The sequence below is a fragment of the Colossoma macropomum genome, unplaced genomic scaffold (assembly GCF_904425465.1).
Source record: "Colossoma macropomum unplaced genomic scaffold, Colossoma_macropomum, whole genome shotgun sequence".
In the NCBI taxonomy this organism is placed as follows: Eukaryota; Metazoa; Chordata; class Actinopteri; order Characiformes; family Serrasalmidae; genus Colossoma; species Colossoma macropomum.
This window is the reverse complement of record NW_023494787.1, coordinates 30,923,764-30,939,694: the sequence shown is the minus strand read 5'-3', so window position 1 is coordinate 30,939,694 and position 15,931 is coordinate 30,923,764. Positions and strand designations below refer to the sequence as shown.

General features: G+C 39.0%; 1 protein-coding gene across 1 annotated transcript in view; it reads left to right on the top strand.

Annotated features, from left to right (window-relative positions):
* Positions 1 to 15,931, top strand: part of bop1 (BOP1 ribosomal biogenesis factor) — an 86,288-nt gene that overhangs the window by 3,499 nt on the left and 66,858 nt on the right. The window contains exon 3 of the mRNA XM_036566894.1: positions 7,863 to 8,021. Coding sequence (XP_036422787.1) covers positions 7,863 to 8,021 — 159 coding nt within the window. The remainder of the gene's footprint in view (positions 1 to 7,862; positions 8,022 to 15,931) is intronic.

Sequence of the window (15,931 nt, the reverse complement as noted above, 5' to 3'; positions counted from 1 at the left end):
ACAAGAAGAAAGGAGGTTGCCTGCTGACATACATGTACATGCAGAAGGGAGCAGAGGTGATGATGGGTGATTTTGCTCGATGATTGGTCAGTCTGGTGGGAGATGAAGGGGAAACAAGCCAAGATATTATTGGTTAGTATATTTTTAATAGTAGGCAAAAGTCACTACACTGTGATCAAAGATGACGGAGAAACAAGAATTTTGTCTTTTGAACAATATGACACAGTGGATTGTGCCTAAAAAGTCCAAAGACATGAACTAATAAGGTAAAATCTGTTTTGATTTCAGGGTGACTTTAAAGTCAAATCCTAAACAACATTTCAATGTTGTGAAAAGCTAGAAAAACTTTGGCTGATTAGGAGTGTATGGGCATTTCAGAGTGTATATTTTATCGTCTTGAGCGATCTGTTCACAGACAGACAGCAAGACAAAGCCGTTTACAGTCCTCATTTTGGGTGACCACAAGTGATCAGATTTTGTGAAAGGGGGAACGGTACCATGCACATTTACTACGTCAGTCTCTTGCTGCATTTGTTACCAGATAAAAATAAAGGTTTTGGTCCCAGGGTTGGCAGAACCATGGAACTGAGTGGGCATTTGACCCACTGCTTTTCAAAGTACTAGGGCAACAACCCACCACTTTTTGACTGAGTTCAGGAAGCTTACACTTAAGTGCTGAACTGTAGATATGAAACTAAAAAACCTCATTAGCAGTACAAATCAAATCTCTGTTTAAGCTGGGAAACCACACATTTCTCAAGCAGTAAATTCTTTGTGAGTTTGTGTTCAGTGTAGGAAGCTGCAGCTCTGGTAAAAATGTTTTTACTGCGATACACAAACTAATGCACTAGGCCACAGTTTATGTCACTGCACTGTGTAAATTCCTAAAGGTCACTTGGAATATTTCTTAACTAAAGGCTCTTTCACTGCTAACTTGTTTGGTGTGGGTCTGTAGAACCTTTTCTTTAGTTCGATCCGTTTACACATGTGAACGCTTCGCCTGTACTCAGGTCCGCACCAAAGAACTGAACCCTGGTCCACTAAAAAACCGGCAGTCTCAGTCTGCTTCTGTGAACGCTGCTTCGGTTCCATGCTGGTGGGGATGAATTTTGCAGCATGAGCTGCTGTTAATAATGGCAAAGCAATAAAATAATAGCAGTTGAAAATATATGCATTTGTTTTTGGCACATGGATTGCAGAATGTATTTTTGGCCAGGCATCAGCAACCTGATTGGTTAAATTCAAATTGGTAGACCAACCATAAAGAAGCAGATATCAAGGTGTATTATTATTGCTTTGTCTGTTATAAACGGAGGAAATAAGTGTTTCTAATACTATTTTTCTCTTCTTATGGTGGCAAAAATGAGATCAACAGCGCACTTGCATCCCTCCAACATTTCTGACCAATAAACGAACACTTACGTGTGTAATTTGTTGCATAGTAGCTGTTGCAGAGTGAAACCAACTGAACCAAATGAAACAGATAAACCTAAAATTTGATGCGGACTTTAGGAAATGAACTGGGCATGAAAACAGTGTGATGTTATTTGGTGATTTTAGCTTTAAAATTTGATATGCTGAACCCAGTCAATTATTGCTTTGATTGTAATACACATAGATGTTAAGCATCTCTGTTTTCTATTTTTTTATATCATGGTGGTAAATGTGAAAGAGCTTGTATCCCTGCAGAATTACTGACAAATAAACAAGCAATAATTTGAGGCACTTCAGCTGTTACAAGTCAACTGAACCAAATGAAAAAAATTAAATTTCCAAAAATCCTAACTCTGAGGTGGCCCAGGGTTGTTACAGTTTTGACATTTTTATTAGTTTTTATTTTTTAGTTTTTTTTATTTTGGTTTTTGATTTCAGTTTAGTTTCAGGTAGTCTTAATACTGTTCTTGGTTTTAGTTACGTTTTTATTTTATGAAAAGCGTTATTTTAGTTATAGTTTCTCGATTATGATGAATTCTGTGATGGCAAGTATTTGATAAGGGTAGAATAAAATAACACAGTAGACTCGGCTGTGCTCCAGCTTTCCTTAAAAAAAGCCAAATATAAAAGGGATACACTTCTAGATTCTTATTTACACACTGGAAACAAATGAAAACTAATTGTCTCAGTGATTGTTTCATTTTAGTTAGTTTTGCAATGGTTATTGTAGTTTTGATGTAGTTTTTGTGTTGAAAACTGTTGTTTTTACTTTTATTACAGGTAGTGAGCACAATTTTTACTGCTTGTTTTTATTTTAATAGTATTAGATAACAGTGATAGCTGTAGTGCGGACTTTCACGAATTAAGTAGTTGTCAATGTGGAATATTTGTATATGGGATATTTGAAAAGCTGGAAGCTGGTCTGAGTAGCTAGTTTACATGTAATATAGCACTAAAAAACAGTCTTAATTTAAGATGCTGTGTTCTGAGTACAAACTAGTTGACTTAATGGCTTGAAACTGTCTTTTCTAAACATTTTATCCTGGAGGTCCAGGTCTTTGTTGCCACTTTAATTTCTCAAAGCTCTCACTACTGCCCCCCAGCAGGCTGGCAGTGGTATTATAAACAGGTGAGATAATGGCAAGGTTTCTCATGTGTTTGGGCCATCCTGCTGTTCTCTGGGTCTCTTGGTATCTTGCTATGTGCAAGTGTGAGATTTAGACTGTGTAAAATGATTTCACTCAGTGCAGACTCATCAGCTGTCATGCTGTAGAACAAACCTGGAATTATTTAATTGTACTGCATCAACTCCCCACTGAGATGACGGAGTTCAGTTGATTCTTTTTGTAGAAGGCTTCTCTGTCGACTTCTCTACTGAACTCTATTCAAACTCTATCGAAGACATCTACATTAAATTTCTGTACTATGTATTTTAGACTCTTTAAAAAAAAAGCCTTTATGACTAACTTTACTTCAGTGTAAACAGCACCTGGAGGCCTTGATCACTGAAGGAAAGAGTTAAGCTTAGAAGTTAAGCAGTAGATGCCTATGATCATGAGACATTAGCAAATCTGAAACCTTGCTTTCTTTGTCTGGAGTCAGGGTCAGTCAGTGGACTGCATTGTTCTTGCTTCATCTTTTTAATCCATCTAGCCCCCCCTTCCAAATTTGCTGGTTGTGGAGCTTTTGTGTATGGAGTATCTGGGGCCTGATGCACACCAGACAGAAGTTAATGCAACTGCTGGTGGACTTTTATGGTCCCTGCGAGCATTCCCACCGGCCCAGCAGCGGCGGCTCCGATCCAGCAGCAGCCGCGCTCGCGCCGGGCGAGTGGGTGGGAAGATGAAATGGGGATGGGGGTGAGAGCTGAGGGGGCGAAATGGGGTTCGTCTTACCAGGAAGACTTCGTTCTCTCACAAACGCACGCCCACGCACCAGTGGCACGCCGCAGACACGTCTGGTCTGTTTCCATCAGCGAGACATAAGATGTCTGTTCCTAGACTGAGAGAGGGCAGTTCACCTTCCTGTAATCTCGTGCAGTCGAGAAGGTGCTGTGGACTCTAGCGGGCCTTAGTTGATTGGGTCAGATGTTAATTAAGCATCAGTGTGTGTCCTGATGAGTGGTTTCCGATTGTTCCACTCACAACTCACTCAATAACCTGTCTGCAGTTCACAGGAAGCAGCAGAATAATAAGAGACTTGGGGCCTGCTGAGCGGAACCCTGGACAGTCAGCCAGCACACTTTAAAAACATGTTATGGGCTGGCTTGTGTGTGTGTGTGCTAACCGTGTGTGTTGGTGGATGCGTAGGCGTGTGTAGGCTTGCTCAAAAGGCCACTGGAGGTGCTCAGATTTGAAACGGATGTCCTGAAGCTTGCTGGCTCCAATTCATCACAAGATGTGCTCCAAACCGTTGTCAGATTGTTCAGAGTTAGGTTATTCGTAACCATTAAGGCTTATAAAGTGAATGTCGCCGTGTGTATTTGTTTCACATCTTCTCCTGATCTAGTTTTCCTAAGTAATGGTTCTGGATTACAGTTTTTCAGCCTACACCTCAGCCTTCACTGCACAAATGTAGACATTTATTTACATTCTATAAGTAGTCTAATAGTCTAAGGTTTAGGTTAAGGTTTGAAGTTCAGTGGCCATTGAAACTTGTCTAAAAAGTATGCAAAATGGCATTAGATCCATCCGGCGGAAAAGTGTATCCAGTCAGGCAGATGTTCCTCACCATTAAACTGATATCTTGAAGATAATAGCCAGACTGGTATGTTAGTCTAAATCATACTAAAATGCAGTTTCAATGTTTTCCTCAAGTAGGTGAAGAAAATAGCTTCGTTCTTTCTGTTGTTATCCTTAGAATAATTACACAGAGACTTCTTACTGTTAGTAGTAGTAATATTAGTTACTACTATTTTTGCGACATGGCAAAAATACATCACAGTACTAGAGGAAATTTTCATGTTATGTGATATTTTGTATATTCCTAAAATCTGATGTGTAACTGACAAAACAGAAGCAGCAGTACCAAAAACTGTTAATAAATTGAGTCCAATTAAACAGGACTAATTATGCACTCTTTGTAATGAATCATGCAGTTTAGTCATCTGCAATAATGACTGTATCCACCATGTGCTCAGAAAAGCATATTGTGATCTTTATCACATCATATTGCCCAGTTCTAGTAGTACTTGTAGTGTTAGTCGTGGAAGCAGGATAAATGTGATTAGCAACAGATTTATGATGATGTAATTAAGGAATTTTAACAACTTCAGCTCATATTAATTTATTTTGGTTTAGGTCAGTATCATTTACTTTGACTGCTTGTCATTTTAGTCTGTCAGAATGGCTAAAGTTAGCCATCTGTCTTAGCATTGCTGCATACCGAGGCAAATTAACATTGAATGTAATGGGTTAGATAGCAACGTTCAGGCATTGAACTGTAAAGTAGCTGGTCTGTCTTTATTTGGTAACAGCAATAAGTGTCTGCCGTTGTAACAGAAAGTAAGGCAGAATGTATCTTGTACAGGGAATTTCTAATGAGGAGAACTGGCACTTACTAATATCTTTCAGGTTTATGAGAATGCTCTAGAGGGTGCTCGAGAGAGAGAGAGAGAGAGAGAGAGATTTTCTAACCAGGTTTTGTACAGGATATGCTCCAATTTGGAAAAAGCACGTTTTTTAATACAGCTTTTGCTTAATTAGAGGAAGCTCCTGCATGAGTGACTAGAAAAACCTTTAATTTAACATGTTTAGGTGTTAAGCTCTCCTCACTCCCATTCATGGAGGACTTGCTCATGCACCTCGTCCAGCATTTTGCAATCATTTTTTTTGTGTGTATACTCTGAAAAAAGATGGTTCTTTAGTGAGAAAAGTGGTTCTATATAAACCCATGAACACTCAAAGCAGCATTTGCATGATTCAGACTGATGAATATGCTGTAGATGGTTCTATATAAAACCTTTTTGAAAATGGTTCTATGTAGCACCAAAATGGTTCTTTTGTTGTTACAAGCTTGACATCATAACAATAGAAGAACCCTTTTTGGTGCTATATAGAAACCTTTTCAGAAAGGTTACATATAACCATCTGCACCACATTCTCCATTAATCTGAATTACCATTTCACAATGCAGAGAAACCTTTTATCATGCAAAGGTTTCTTGAATGTTCCTGGTTCTATATATAACCATTTCCTTTACTAAAGAACCCTTGACGAACGATTTTTTGAGGAGTGTGGAATGGGATGAGTTGGAATAGGAGGCTTCCTCTAAGCTGGCTCTGGAATGTAGCTTGTTGCCTGTTTTAGGTTCTGGTGCGAATGATCGTTTCTTGCTTTAAACATTTTACTATGTAGTCATTGCTGTTCGTATAGATTTATGTACTGATATTTTAAACAACGTACCAGATGATATGAAGTAAAATAAAGGACAAAGACCAGAGCCGTGAAAGATGTTAAATATCTGCCATAAATATGGTTTATACATGGCAGTGGGTTAATATTATACTGTATGAAGTTAAGGATTTTTTTTGGTGGAGTGGGCGGGGGGGATTTGGGGTGGGAGTGTTACTGAATTATTTGTCTTTGGCCACAGCAACATTTCAAAACCACTCCTGTGTCTACAGGGAAAAAAACAACACTTGAAGCCTTAATTTTATCACTCCAAATGTGTCTTGAGTGATCAACTACATTTTGGAGTAAGAAGAAAATCTGTGTTGCTATTGAATCAGCCACAAAAAATGGTGTCTCCAGGAGTTGGTGACCAAAGTGTGCAACACATCAAGGTGTTAATGATGGTTCCATGGCTAGTAACCCCTTTTGTCTGCTGCTGTCCGTTTGCATAGATGAGGCAGTTAAGTGGGCAGTGGGCTGCACATGTTTTCAGTCTTATTGTCTCCATTGCCTTGAGCCCATCTGTTTTGGCAATCATTTGGGTAAGTTATGTCATGGGCTGTTGTCCTACTTAGTATGACTTGAATGTTGCAGCTGACCCGCAGCCCTGTTGTCTGCTTGTCTGTAAAGCTAAATGAGCTTTAGCAGTTTCTTTTCTCCCTTCATCACATCTTTGCCACATCTTTAATTTAATAAGCTCAGCCCATGATTCAATTCAGAGGAAGAATAGTGATCACATGGACAACTTACAAACAGCACTGGAGCTGGGAGGCAGGATTGAGGCTAGAATGAGGTGGTGTTTGACATTAATCATTTGCAAACTTTGGCATTCAGTCAGTGCAATGATATTAGATTGTTATTAATTGGATGTGCATCCTCTGTGATGCAGTGTCACGTCCACAATGTTCCACAATGTAGTGATGCACTGTTACACCCCTATAATTTAATGACATAGGCTAGCAGGTTTCTCCCATTTTTTTTTTCTCCTTCTCCTAAAAATCACCTTGTGTTTAGCTCTTCAGGGCTAGCAGGAAAGAAACGCCCACCCCACAGGTTACCTAAGGCCATCTGTTTGAAATGGCTCAGCTAGCTTGATGTGGATTTAACTAGGCATTGGGGAGGAAGTGTTTCACTTAGCACTGTGCTCCAAAAGATATCAAGACTCCCCGGAGCAATAAATCAACATAGGTTCCTCACCTACCTCTCGCTGCCTCCAGGGAAACGCAGAGCTCAAAGCGCCCTTTTTAAGGCCAGCTCTGCCTTTTCTGAGAGATGGGACATATTGAATAAAGGTCAGCGGCGCAGGTTTTCATCTCTGCTGTCCCCACCAAAGGACTGTTTTTCAATGCTGTGTGTAAATAACATGGTGGTGTATGCACAAAAAGAAAAATGGAATCCATAAAAAATTGCACACTGTCAGGTTACCATGAAAGATTTAGATTTCAGGTCTGAGAAATGGAAAATGTTTGGGGAAGACAAGTTGGAGTGGAACACTGAAGTGCAAGATTGTATTTTTCCCAAGACATCTCTCCAAATCTAGTCTAGTAAGCCTCTTATCCATGTATAGGGTAGGACCAACAATCGGAGAAGGCAAACAGAAACATGCCATATCTGATGAATAGTTGTTCTGTAGAACTACTAGACAGTCTGGATTATCAAATGCCATCCCACTGAGTAAAACAATAAATTCTGAACCATGTGGCCATCCAGCTTCCTCAAGAGTGAGATACCATCAGGAGAGAGAGGCATCCTGCGGTCTTTTCTTACCGCTGAGAACACGGCCCATTGTGTGGCCCATGCCACAGATGGGCCATGAACCTGAATCCCGGCTGCACAGCGCATCGCTGCACGGCTAAACCTTTTACCATGTGTGCCCCCTGAGGAAATGTTATGTTTTGAAGTTTTGATTTGCACCTTGCCGAATTTTTAAGGGTACTTTAACTCTTTGCTTGTGTTATGGAATTGAAGTTAAATTTAAAGAAACTTTTTTTTGTTTTCTTTATTAAGTACTTAGAGTGATTTGTTTTTCTTTCACAGGCTGAGGACAAAACTGCTAAGGTCACAAAGCTGAGGAAGAAAAAGAATGTGCCTGCTGAGGGAGAGGGAGAAGAGAAGAGTGTGAAGTTAGGCACAAACAGTGGGCTGAAGATATCTTCTCAGGTGGACGAGTATGAGCAGGATACATCAGATGAAGAGGTAAGGCTGGTACATGCATGAATTGTACTAGAACGCCAGGACTCTTAAACACAGCCTAAAAGCTAGTACTGTATGAAAGACCAATGCAATGAAATATGCATTAGTAAAGCCATTTAGTTCACAAACAAACATGGGGGAAAGATTAAAAAAAAAAAAAAATCACAAATGTCCAAAAGTGTGCATGAACAGAGTACGTTATTGAGCTTCAACTGTAATAAAAATCACTTCTATTATTTTAATTGACTACACCATAATATGTAGACCTTCAAAAATATCCTTAGGTGTATCTGCTGGAGGCAATAAAGTAATGTAAAGATTCTGATGTAAACAGTTAATCTGTTAACAGAAATCAAAATGATTTCCTTTTTATTCAGATGCACATTCAGTCTTAATTCTTTTCATAAAGATGGCAAATAGCATTTTTACTTTCCCAATACCTTGAGTGTCAGTTGATACTGAGATAATATTTATTTAAAGTGGCCCAAATCATAAATTGTTCAAGTATTTCAGGTCCACATACAAAGTTTAGGTGGTTTTATGTACCTAATACAGTTGTTATTCATTTTTATATTTATTTTCCAATCTTTCTATGTTCATTAGATTTGAAAAGTATGTCTTGAGACAGATAAATGTAAATGACCACTATATCCGATTGGCTGCACCTAATTTGTGCCTCATTTAAAAAAGCGGTCCAGGCTGAAACACTTTTTGTTGCTTCAGCATAAAGTTATAAAGGCAGCTGTATGCTGAATAGGCAGATATATGCAACTGTATCATTCTGCTGACATTGGGCAGATACGACATGAAAGGATATTATAAACGTTTGATATTAGAAGGTGTCCTCATTCGCTTCTTGTTACCTGGATTTTTCTGTCTTATTATTTATTGCTGTGGTGTCACTGAGGAGTTCAGTTTTTTCTGTAAGCAGCCTTTGTTTGCATCTGACCTAAAAGGCTGGGAGGGTGAAGCTATGGGATTTTGGTTTCTGTTGATTACCCATTCCTACTGTTCTTATATTTTATTAGATCTCTTAACACAAAACACATTTTTTTATTGTTATTCTCACAGTGGTTAGATTTAGACATTTCTGTTTCTGTATAGGGAAGATTCACATTTGTTTGTTCTCCCTAGTCAGGCTTTGCCCTCCCGTCTGTTAGTTTGAATTACTGACTTGCCAAAAGCTCAGATATATGTTAGCACATTATAAACAATATTTCTGTCGATACCTATAAACCGCAGCTCATCAGTAATGGCTGGTATTATTGGCTTCTTTGCAAGCTGGCATACAGGTGGCATCTACTTATAGGTTTGGAGAATTGGTGACCCCAGGATGCAGCTGTCTGCTTTAACTGTGTTCCTTGGAGAAAGTTTTGAAGAGTTTCGAACCATCCTTCTCACGGTACATGTGTGGGAAATATACTTGTGTCCTCTTTAGAAAGGTTCATAATGACTCCAGGCTGTTTGAAAATCAGTCATTGCCCTGATTGTGGAGATTAGCATTTCAGATGTGGGTGTTTTTTTGTAGCCATTAGCTGAATATTTTGAAAGTTACAATTAAATTATGTTGTTACACAAAGTTTTGCTCATTTGTGTTTTTTGGGGTGCCAATAATTGTTATGCCTGTATTTCTGTGAAAAAAAGAAAACAAGGACGGTCATGGCGCTGTAATTGTAGTAGCCTAAAATTCTTTGGTCACTTTAGTGAATATTGCCACTGTGTGGTGTTCTCACAACACTGAAAATTCCAACTTTGATACAATACTTTGAAAAGTATCAATATTCGCTGCCTGTTTGAATGTCAAAGAGGGATGCCAAAGACACAGCCAGACATATAACAATTAAGCATAAGATTTTTCTTTTGAATCAAATTCTTTTTGTTCAGAATCTCCCTCTGAGACTGTTACATTAAAAGTCAAATAAAAAAGGAAAAAGTCAAGTGTTTCAAAAAATGCAAAATACACATTGTAATATAAAATAACTTTTATTAAAATCCATGACCTCCTTGTTCTAGCCTATAAATTAAAACTCTGCTGTGTGAGATTTTTCAGGCCTTCTAACTTTGAAAGGGTTAATGTAAAAATTCAATCATAAATCAATCAAATAAAAAAAATGGCCAAATCTCTAATAATAAAAATAATAGTCAGACTCTTTTGCTGTGAAGCCAAAGAATGTCCAGACAGCCTTACATACCCTCTAAATAGGTGATTTAGACTAACAAAGTATCCTACCTATACTGTCAGTGCTGGTAGCATTTTCAGATAAGCTGATTTAGGACATCAAAATGTCCTACATACAGTTTTTTTCTTTATAGAACCATGAACACTCAAAAAACGGTTCGTATGCTTAAATGGTTCTTTGCATGGTAAAAACGTTCTTCAGATTGACAGAGAATGTGTTTTATAAGGTTCTTTATTGAACCTTTTACAAAATGGATCTATATAGTACCAAAAAAGGGCGCTTCTATTGTTATGAACCCTTTTTGGCGCTATTTAGAACCATTTTCAAGGAAGTTCTATAGAGAACCGTATACAACAAGTTCTCTGTCAATGTGAAGAACTATTTCACCATAAAAAGAACCCTTTTAGCATGCAGAGGGTTTTTTTCAGAGTTCATGGTCCTATAAAGAATTGTTGTCTTCACTAATGAACCCTTGAAAAAGCATCTTTTAGAAGAATGTGCCTATAAATATATGCTACATTTCTACAAGATAGGGCAGTTTGTCAGAACCATGGCTGCAGTTGCCATTTAGCAAAACATACTGCCCTGTAAGCGAGAGTAGGCGGGGCTGCGGCTCCATGTATGAACAAAGTGTATGTATGGTAGTGGGGCTGGGCAGTATGATAATATTTAATGTTACTGTGAAAAATAATAAGACAACATGCTTTGCTGAGCATATCGTGGATATCGTCAGTAGTTACAAACACTTGCCAGCTGCAAGTTTGATTACAAGTTCCTGTTCAGTTGACTTCAGTGCAGTGAATTATGTGAAATATTGAATGCAAATCATTGCATTTATAATTTTTGGTAGTATTTTTCAAATGTGGCTTTGCTTTGTCTGTCCCAAAAAAATAATGACAGTGCATCTTTAAAACTTCTTGAAGTATTGTGATATTACAATTTTGCCATAGCTCTAATGATAGCCTACATGTGTCAAATGAATGGGGGATCAGAATAGCGTCTCTTGTATGGATAGAATTGATACCGTAGAAAAGTATTAGTATTAGTATTAGTATTAGTATTCCAAATTCCAAATTCACAGAATCAACATGTAACGAAATATTGATGTTTTTGACAACACTAGAGCGGAGTTTTACTATTTGAGCACCTGCCTCTGTTACTATGGTTTGCTTGCTGAGCTCTTATGCTTTGCGTTTAAAAGTCTATTTGACTTGCAGTCGTCTGATTTTAATTTGGATGCGCAACAAATGTGTAATTTGGGTACGGCATGGAAATTGCTCAATACACATTGAACTGAGTGCATGATGATTGGTTTGGTCTGGGCTGATTAAAGCCATATGGCAGGAGTCTGTGGGTAAGTTTGCCTTGTCATGAACCAGTCATTGATCTGTTGCATTGTGATGAGTTTGATTAACTAAACAATGCATGAGAAATGTGTAAAAGCTCAAGACAGCATTCTTTGTCCTTTTCATGAAGAACAACCATGTAAAATCGTTCTAAAAATTCACTCTGTGACTTTCATGTGTATGTTCTCACATTAAAGTGACACTGCGAGAAGAAAACAGATTGAAGGGTAATGATAAATTAATTGTCCTAGCTGTTAGATTTATTGGAATTGTACTTTTGTAACATCTCATAAAGGGAAGGAGTGGAAAGTGCCTTATTCCTCAAGATGAAGGTTGCTGAATTGCTGCATCTGAACAGCTCCCTCACGTCTGTCAGATGTTACTATGTTTCTGTAATGTACGTATTGGATTGCCTCATTTTTTTTGTCTATAGAGGCCTCTAGAGTTGTGTGATGTAGGCCTATTTTCACTACCAGGAGCTCTGTGACTTCTCAGATTTGCATGTGGAGCCATTAAAGAATTCTTCCCTCTGCTCTTTAATTTAAATGGTCCATTGAAAATCATTGAACCCTGGCACACCGAGGGTTGGAGGACTTGCCAGGCCATACAACCTAAACACGTCAGCCATCCAAAACTGTTCTTGGCAACGGCCTACCGACCAGGAATGTTCTGTTAGCAGTGGTATTGTTTTTGGGTAGGTCCCTGCTTTTAGAGAGAGTGCACAGGGAGGGGGCAGTGTTTAAACGCTTGTTTAAAATCACATTGAACACAACTGGAATGATGACCACTTTCTTTATTTAGTTTGTAAAAGTACTTGATCTCCCCCACCACCCCCCACCCCCAAAGGTTGTGTGTCTGTGGAGACCTGTGGCTTTTTAAACAGTCGAAATAAATGATAGCGTAGTAGTCTCAGCCTTATAATGGTGGGCTGTCTACATGTAGGCGTACAGGTGGTTCTTTTCTTATGCTTAGTATGCCTGTGCAGAGTTCAGAGACCGACATGGTATACCTGGGGTTATATATATCACATTTCTCACATTTAAGAATGACATAGGATCAGTAATTCTAGCTTTTGTTTAGTAGTGAATGCCATTATATGGTCTGAAGGGAGCAGATTATCTCAGCACAGTGTGAGCTATACAGAAAGAGCTGAGAGTTAAACAGTGCCTATTGAGAATACAGCTGAAACACCTAGTGCTTCCTTCAGGACTTTTCCTCAGTGCTGCCCATCAGAAGGGAACTATTATTTACCATGCTTCACAACGTTGTCATCATCACAAAACAGATGAAGAGAGGTTTGTCTGTGCTTCAGGGGATATTTCATAAAGCAGTATAGTGCTTTATTTTTTATAGCACTTTAACTTTGTCTGTTAGTAAAACATGTACTGAGAGAAAAAAATCCACCCTCTATGGCAGCACTGAAAACAAGGGAAAAACTATTGACATAAACCAACAACATTAAACCATCAAGGACAAGCAAACATCTCTAATTGCCTGTCAAATGTGTTGCCCCTACATAGTAGATGCAGTAATCTAGACTAGTAAACTACAAAGCTGAGCTCTGACAAAACTCACTTATTTAATGTTTTTATATAAAACAACAGTGGAGTAAATCGCACCAAAATTGTCAAATTCAGCCTGTTTCATCAGTACCTACGATACTGTGCAAAAATCAGAGACCACCCTTCATTTTCCCAGCCAAAACGACCATAGCCAAGTTCAGGTTATTTATTTTTCCAGATTAGATATGACAAAATTCACTTGCATGTGGAAGGGGAAAGTCAAAGGAAAATGATTGGAAAAGTAGGAGTTTCCAGAGTCCAAAAAAGTATTGGGGAAAAAATGGGACTCTCAACAACTGAGCAAGACCTGGTAGACTACCAGAGTTGTTCTCATCAGATAAACCGTGCTTCCATCTTTGGGAGAGAGGAGAAAATCAAGCTTCACTCTTGCTTCAGATCTGAAAAATTCATAGAACTCAACACTGAGTCTGAAAGAATGTGTAGCTGTCAAGATGCTGTTACTAAGAAAAGAAAATAGACAAAAAGAAAGAAAAGTCCAGACCTCAACATCATTGAATGTGTTCGGGCTTACCTAGTTAACAAGAAACAGCAAGTAAAACTAACTTCTTAGATTGAACTTTGAAAGTGTGGAAAAATAAACCTACAAATTTCTTTGTAAAAAAAAGGCAAGTCTCTAGAAAAGACAGTAAGCTGTAATAAAAACAAAGGGATGGACACTAAATACTGACCAATGTCAGAGATTTTATTGAGGCTTCTGTGTGACTTTGTTAAATATTTAATTGTAAAAATAAATATTCTAAGTTAATTTGTTAACTTTGTTAATTAATAACTTGTATTTACTGTTTTGATTGGAAATTAAATCAATGAAACTGGGTCTCTGATTTGTGCATAACTGTATGATGGATTATGCTGCCACATAAACCAAAAAAAAAGAAAATTGAAAAGAATGGAATTTGACTGATCTAGAGCAAAGACACGTGCACGAGTGCGGGAGCTGTTGAATGGAAATGTGACTGTAGAGATGTAATTATTTTGCACAGTACATTTCATTTTAAACTGTGCAGCTCACATAGCCAAGTAGCTACTGTAGTTGCCCATGAACTATGTCAACTGGCTAACCTCGAAATCTGATACTTACAGCTAGCTAACACAAGTCATTAGAGATAGTCGCCATCCTAAAGCCATGATTCTGGGTTCTGAGGGACTTGGTCCAGCAATGGTAATGTTTCTATGTTATCTGACATTGGTTGGCTAATTAGCCGTGTGTATCTGCTCGTGTCATAGTTTTATGTGAGACAATTGATTACAGTTCACCAGCATTGTGACATCCTACCAAACGCTGTGCACATGCATATGTTTTGAGGAAATGGCTTCAGATGGAACAGTGAAGATAGGGGCTATATTTATGTGACTTGTGAGTTTAACAACAGCAAGCTTCAACCAAAATCACCCTCACCTTAATGTCAGAGTTGAGTATTATCCAGTCACATTGTCCCTTACCTCTATCTCTATTTGTCAGACTTGACTTTGGACTTAAGTTATTTGGTTTGCTGAGAAATCTTGCTTTCTGAAATACTCCCCCAGGTCTCATCTTTAGCTCCTCTGACAGCTCTTATTAGAGGCGGCCTGTCCTGGACTCGTCCGTGCTTTCCCGCTGTTTCCACTGCGTGTGCACTGCACATGGAGGTCTTGTGCTGTTTGGCCTTCGTTAAATTAGCCCCTCTGTCCTGCCTGGGGAGAGCAGATAGGATTGCCTCCGAGTCCCCCTCGGCTCTCGGCACAAGTTGTCTACAAATAAAATTCCAGACTTCCAAATCCCTAGTTTCAAGCTTTTCTCCCTCCTCCGCCTCCTTTGTAATAAAGGGCTATTTCCTGTTAGCGGAGTGGAGGGGGAATACGCGCAACTGCAGCCCCTGTCCGCGGCCTAGTCGGCAGGAAGGGGGCTTTCTCCCCCCGCAATGGCTTTTCCATGTGCTCGGCGAGATGAATGAAGACACATTGTGGAATAAGAGAGAGAGGGAAGAAAAGCACCCTGGCTCCCGGCTGCGACTGCTGCTTCCTGCTGCTGAGCAGCTACTGCGCAAAAAGGCCCGGCCATGCCCGGGAGCTCCACACAGTAGCGGGGGACGAAGGTCGTGTGAATGTGTTTGTGTGTGCACGCTGAAGAGGCTGAAGTTGATTTGTATAAGGACTCCTAATCTTGAGAAGCTTAGACAGGCAGGTGTTGGCGTGGCATGAGTGGGGGGTCATGTGGACTTTAGGCCGGTACTTCTTTCTCATTGGCTCTTCATATGCATGTGTTTGAGTCTAACGTCTGGGTGAGCATACAGTTTATTAGATGGATGTCATGATGTCCAGTATGGAGATTTCTGTCTTCCAGGCTACTTTTTCAGTAGCAAAGCATTGTATTCCTCAGCTTTGTCAGTTGAACAGAATGAATGATTTTATGATCTTCCATCAAAGTTCTTTCAGTAATTGTTTTATTCAAAAACTAGAGTTGGGCAATCTGGCAAAAATATTATATCACTATATTTAAGTGTTCACAATACACAATGCGAATCACAGTATGTTTGACACGGACACAATGCACCAGCAGTGCCACACTTAAAACAGCTATCCAAAAAACCTTTTTTTTTCAGTGCTTCATGTACTGTGCTGCACTAAATCTTATTAAACAGGACTAATTATGCTCCCCTTGTAATGAAAAATGCAGTTAGTCGGCATTAAGTACTGGCCATACCCACAAAATGCTCAGAAAAGCTCACCTCTATGTCATACAACCATTAGGAATCCCTACGTTGCCCAACATGTGTTGACTACTGGCCCTGATTTTGATCTAGAGGCTAAAAAATGTATGTCTAGCG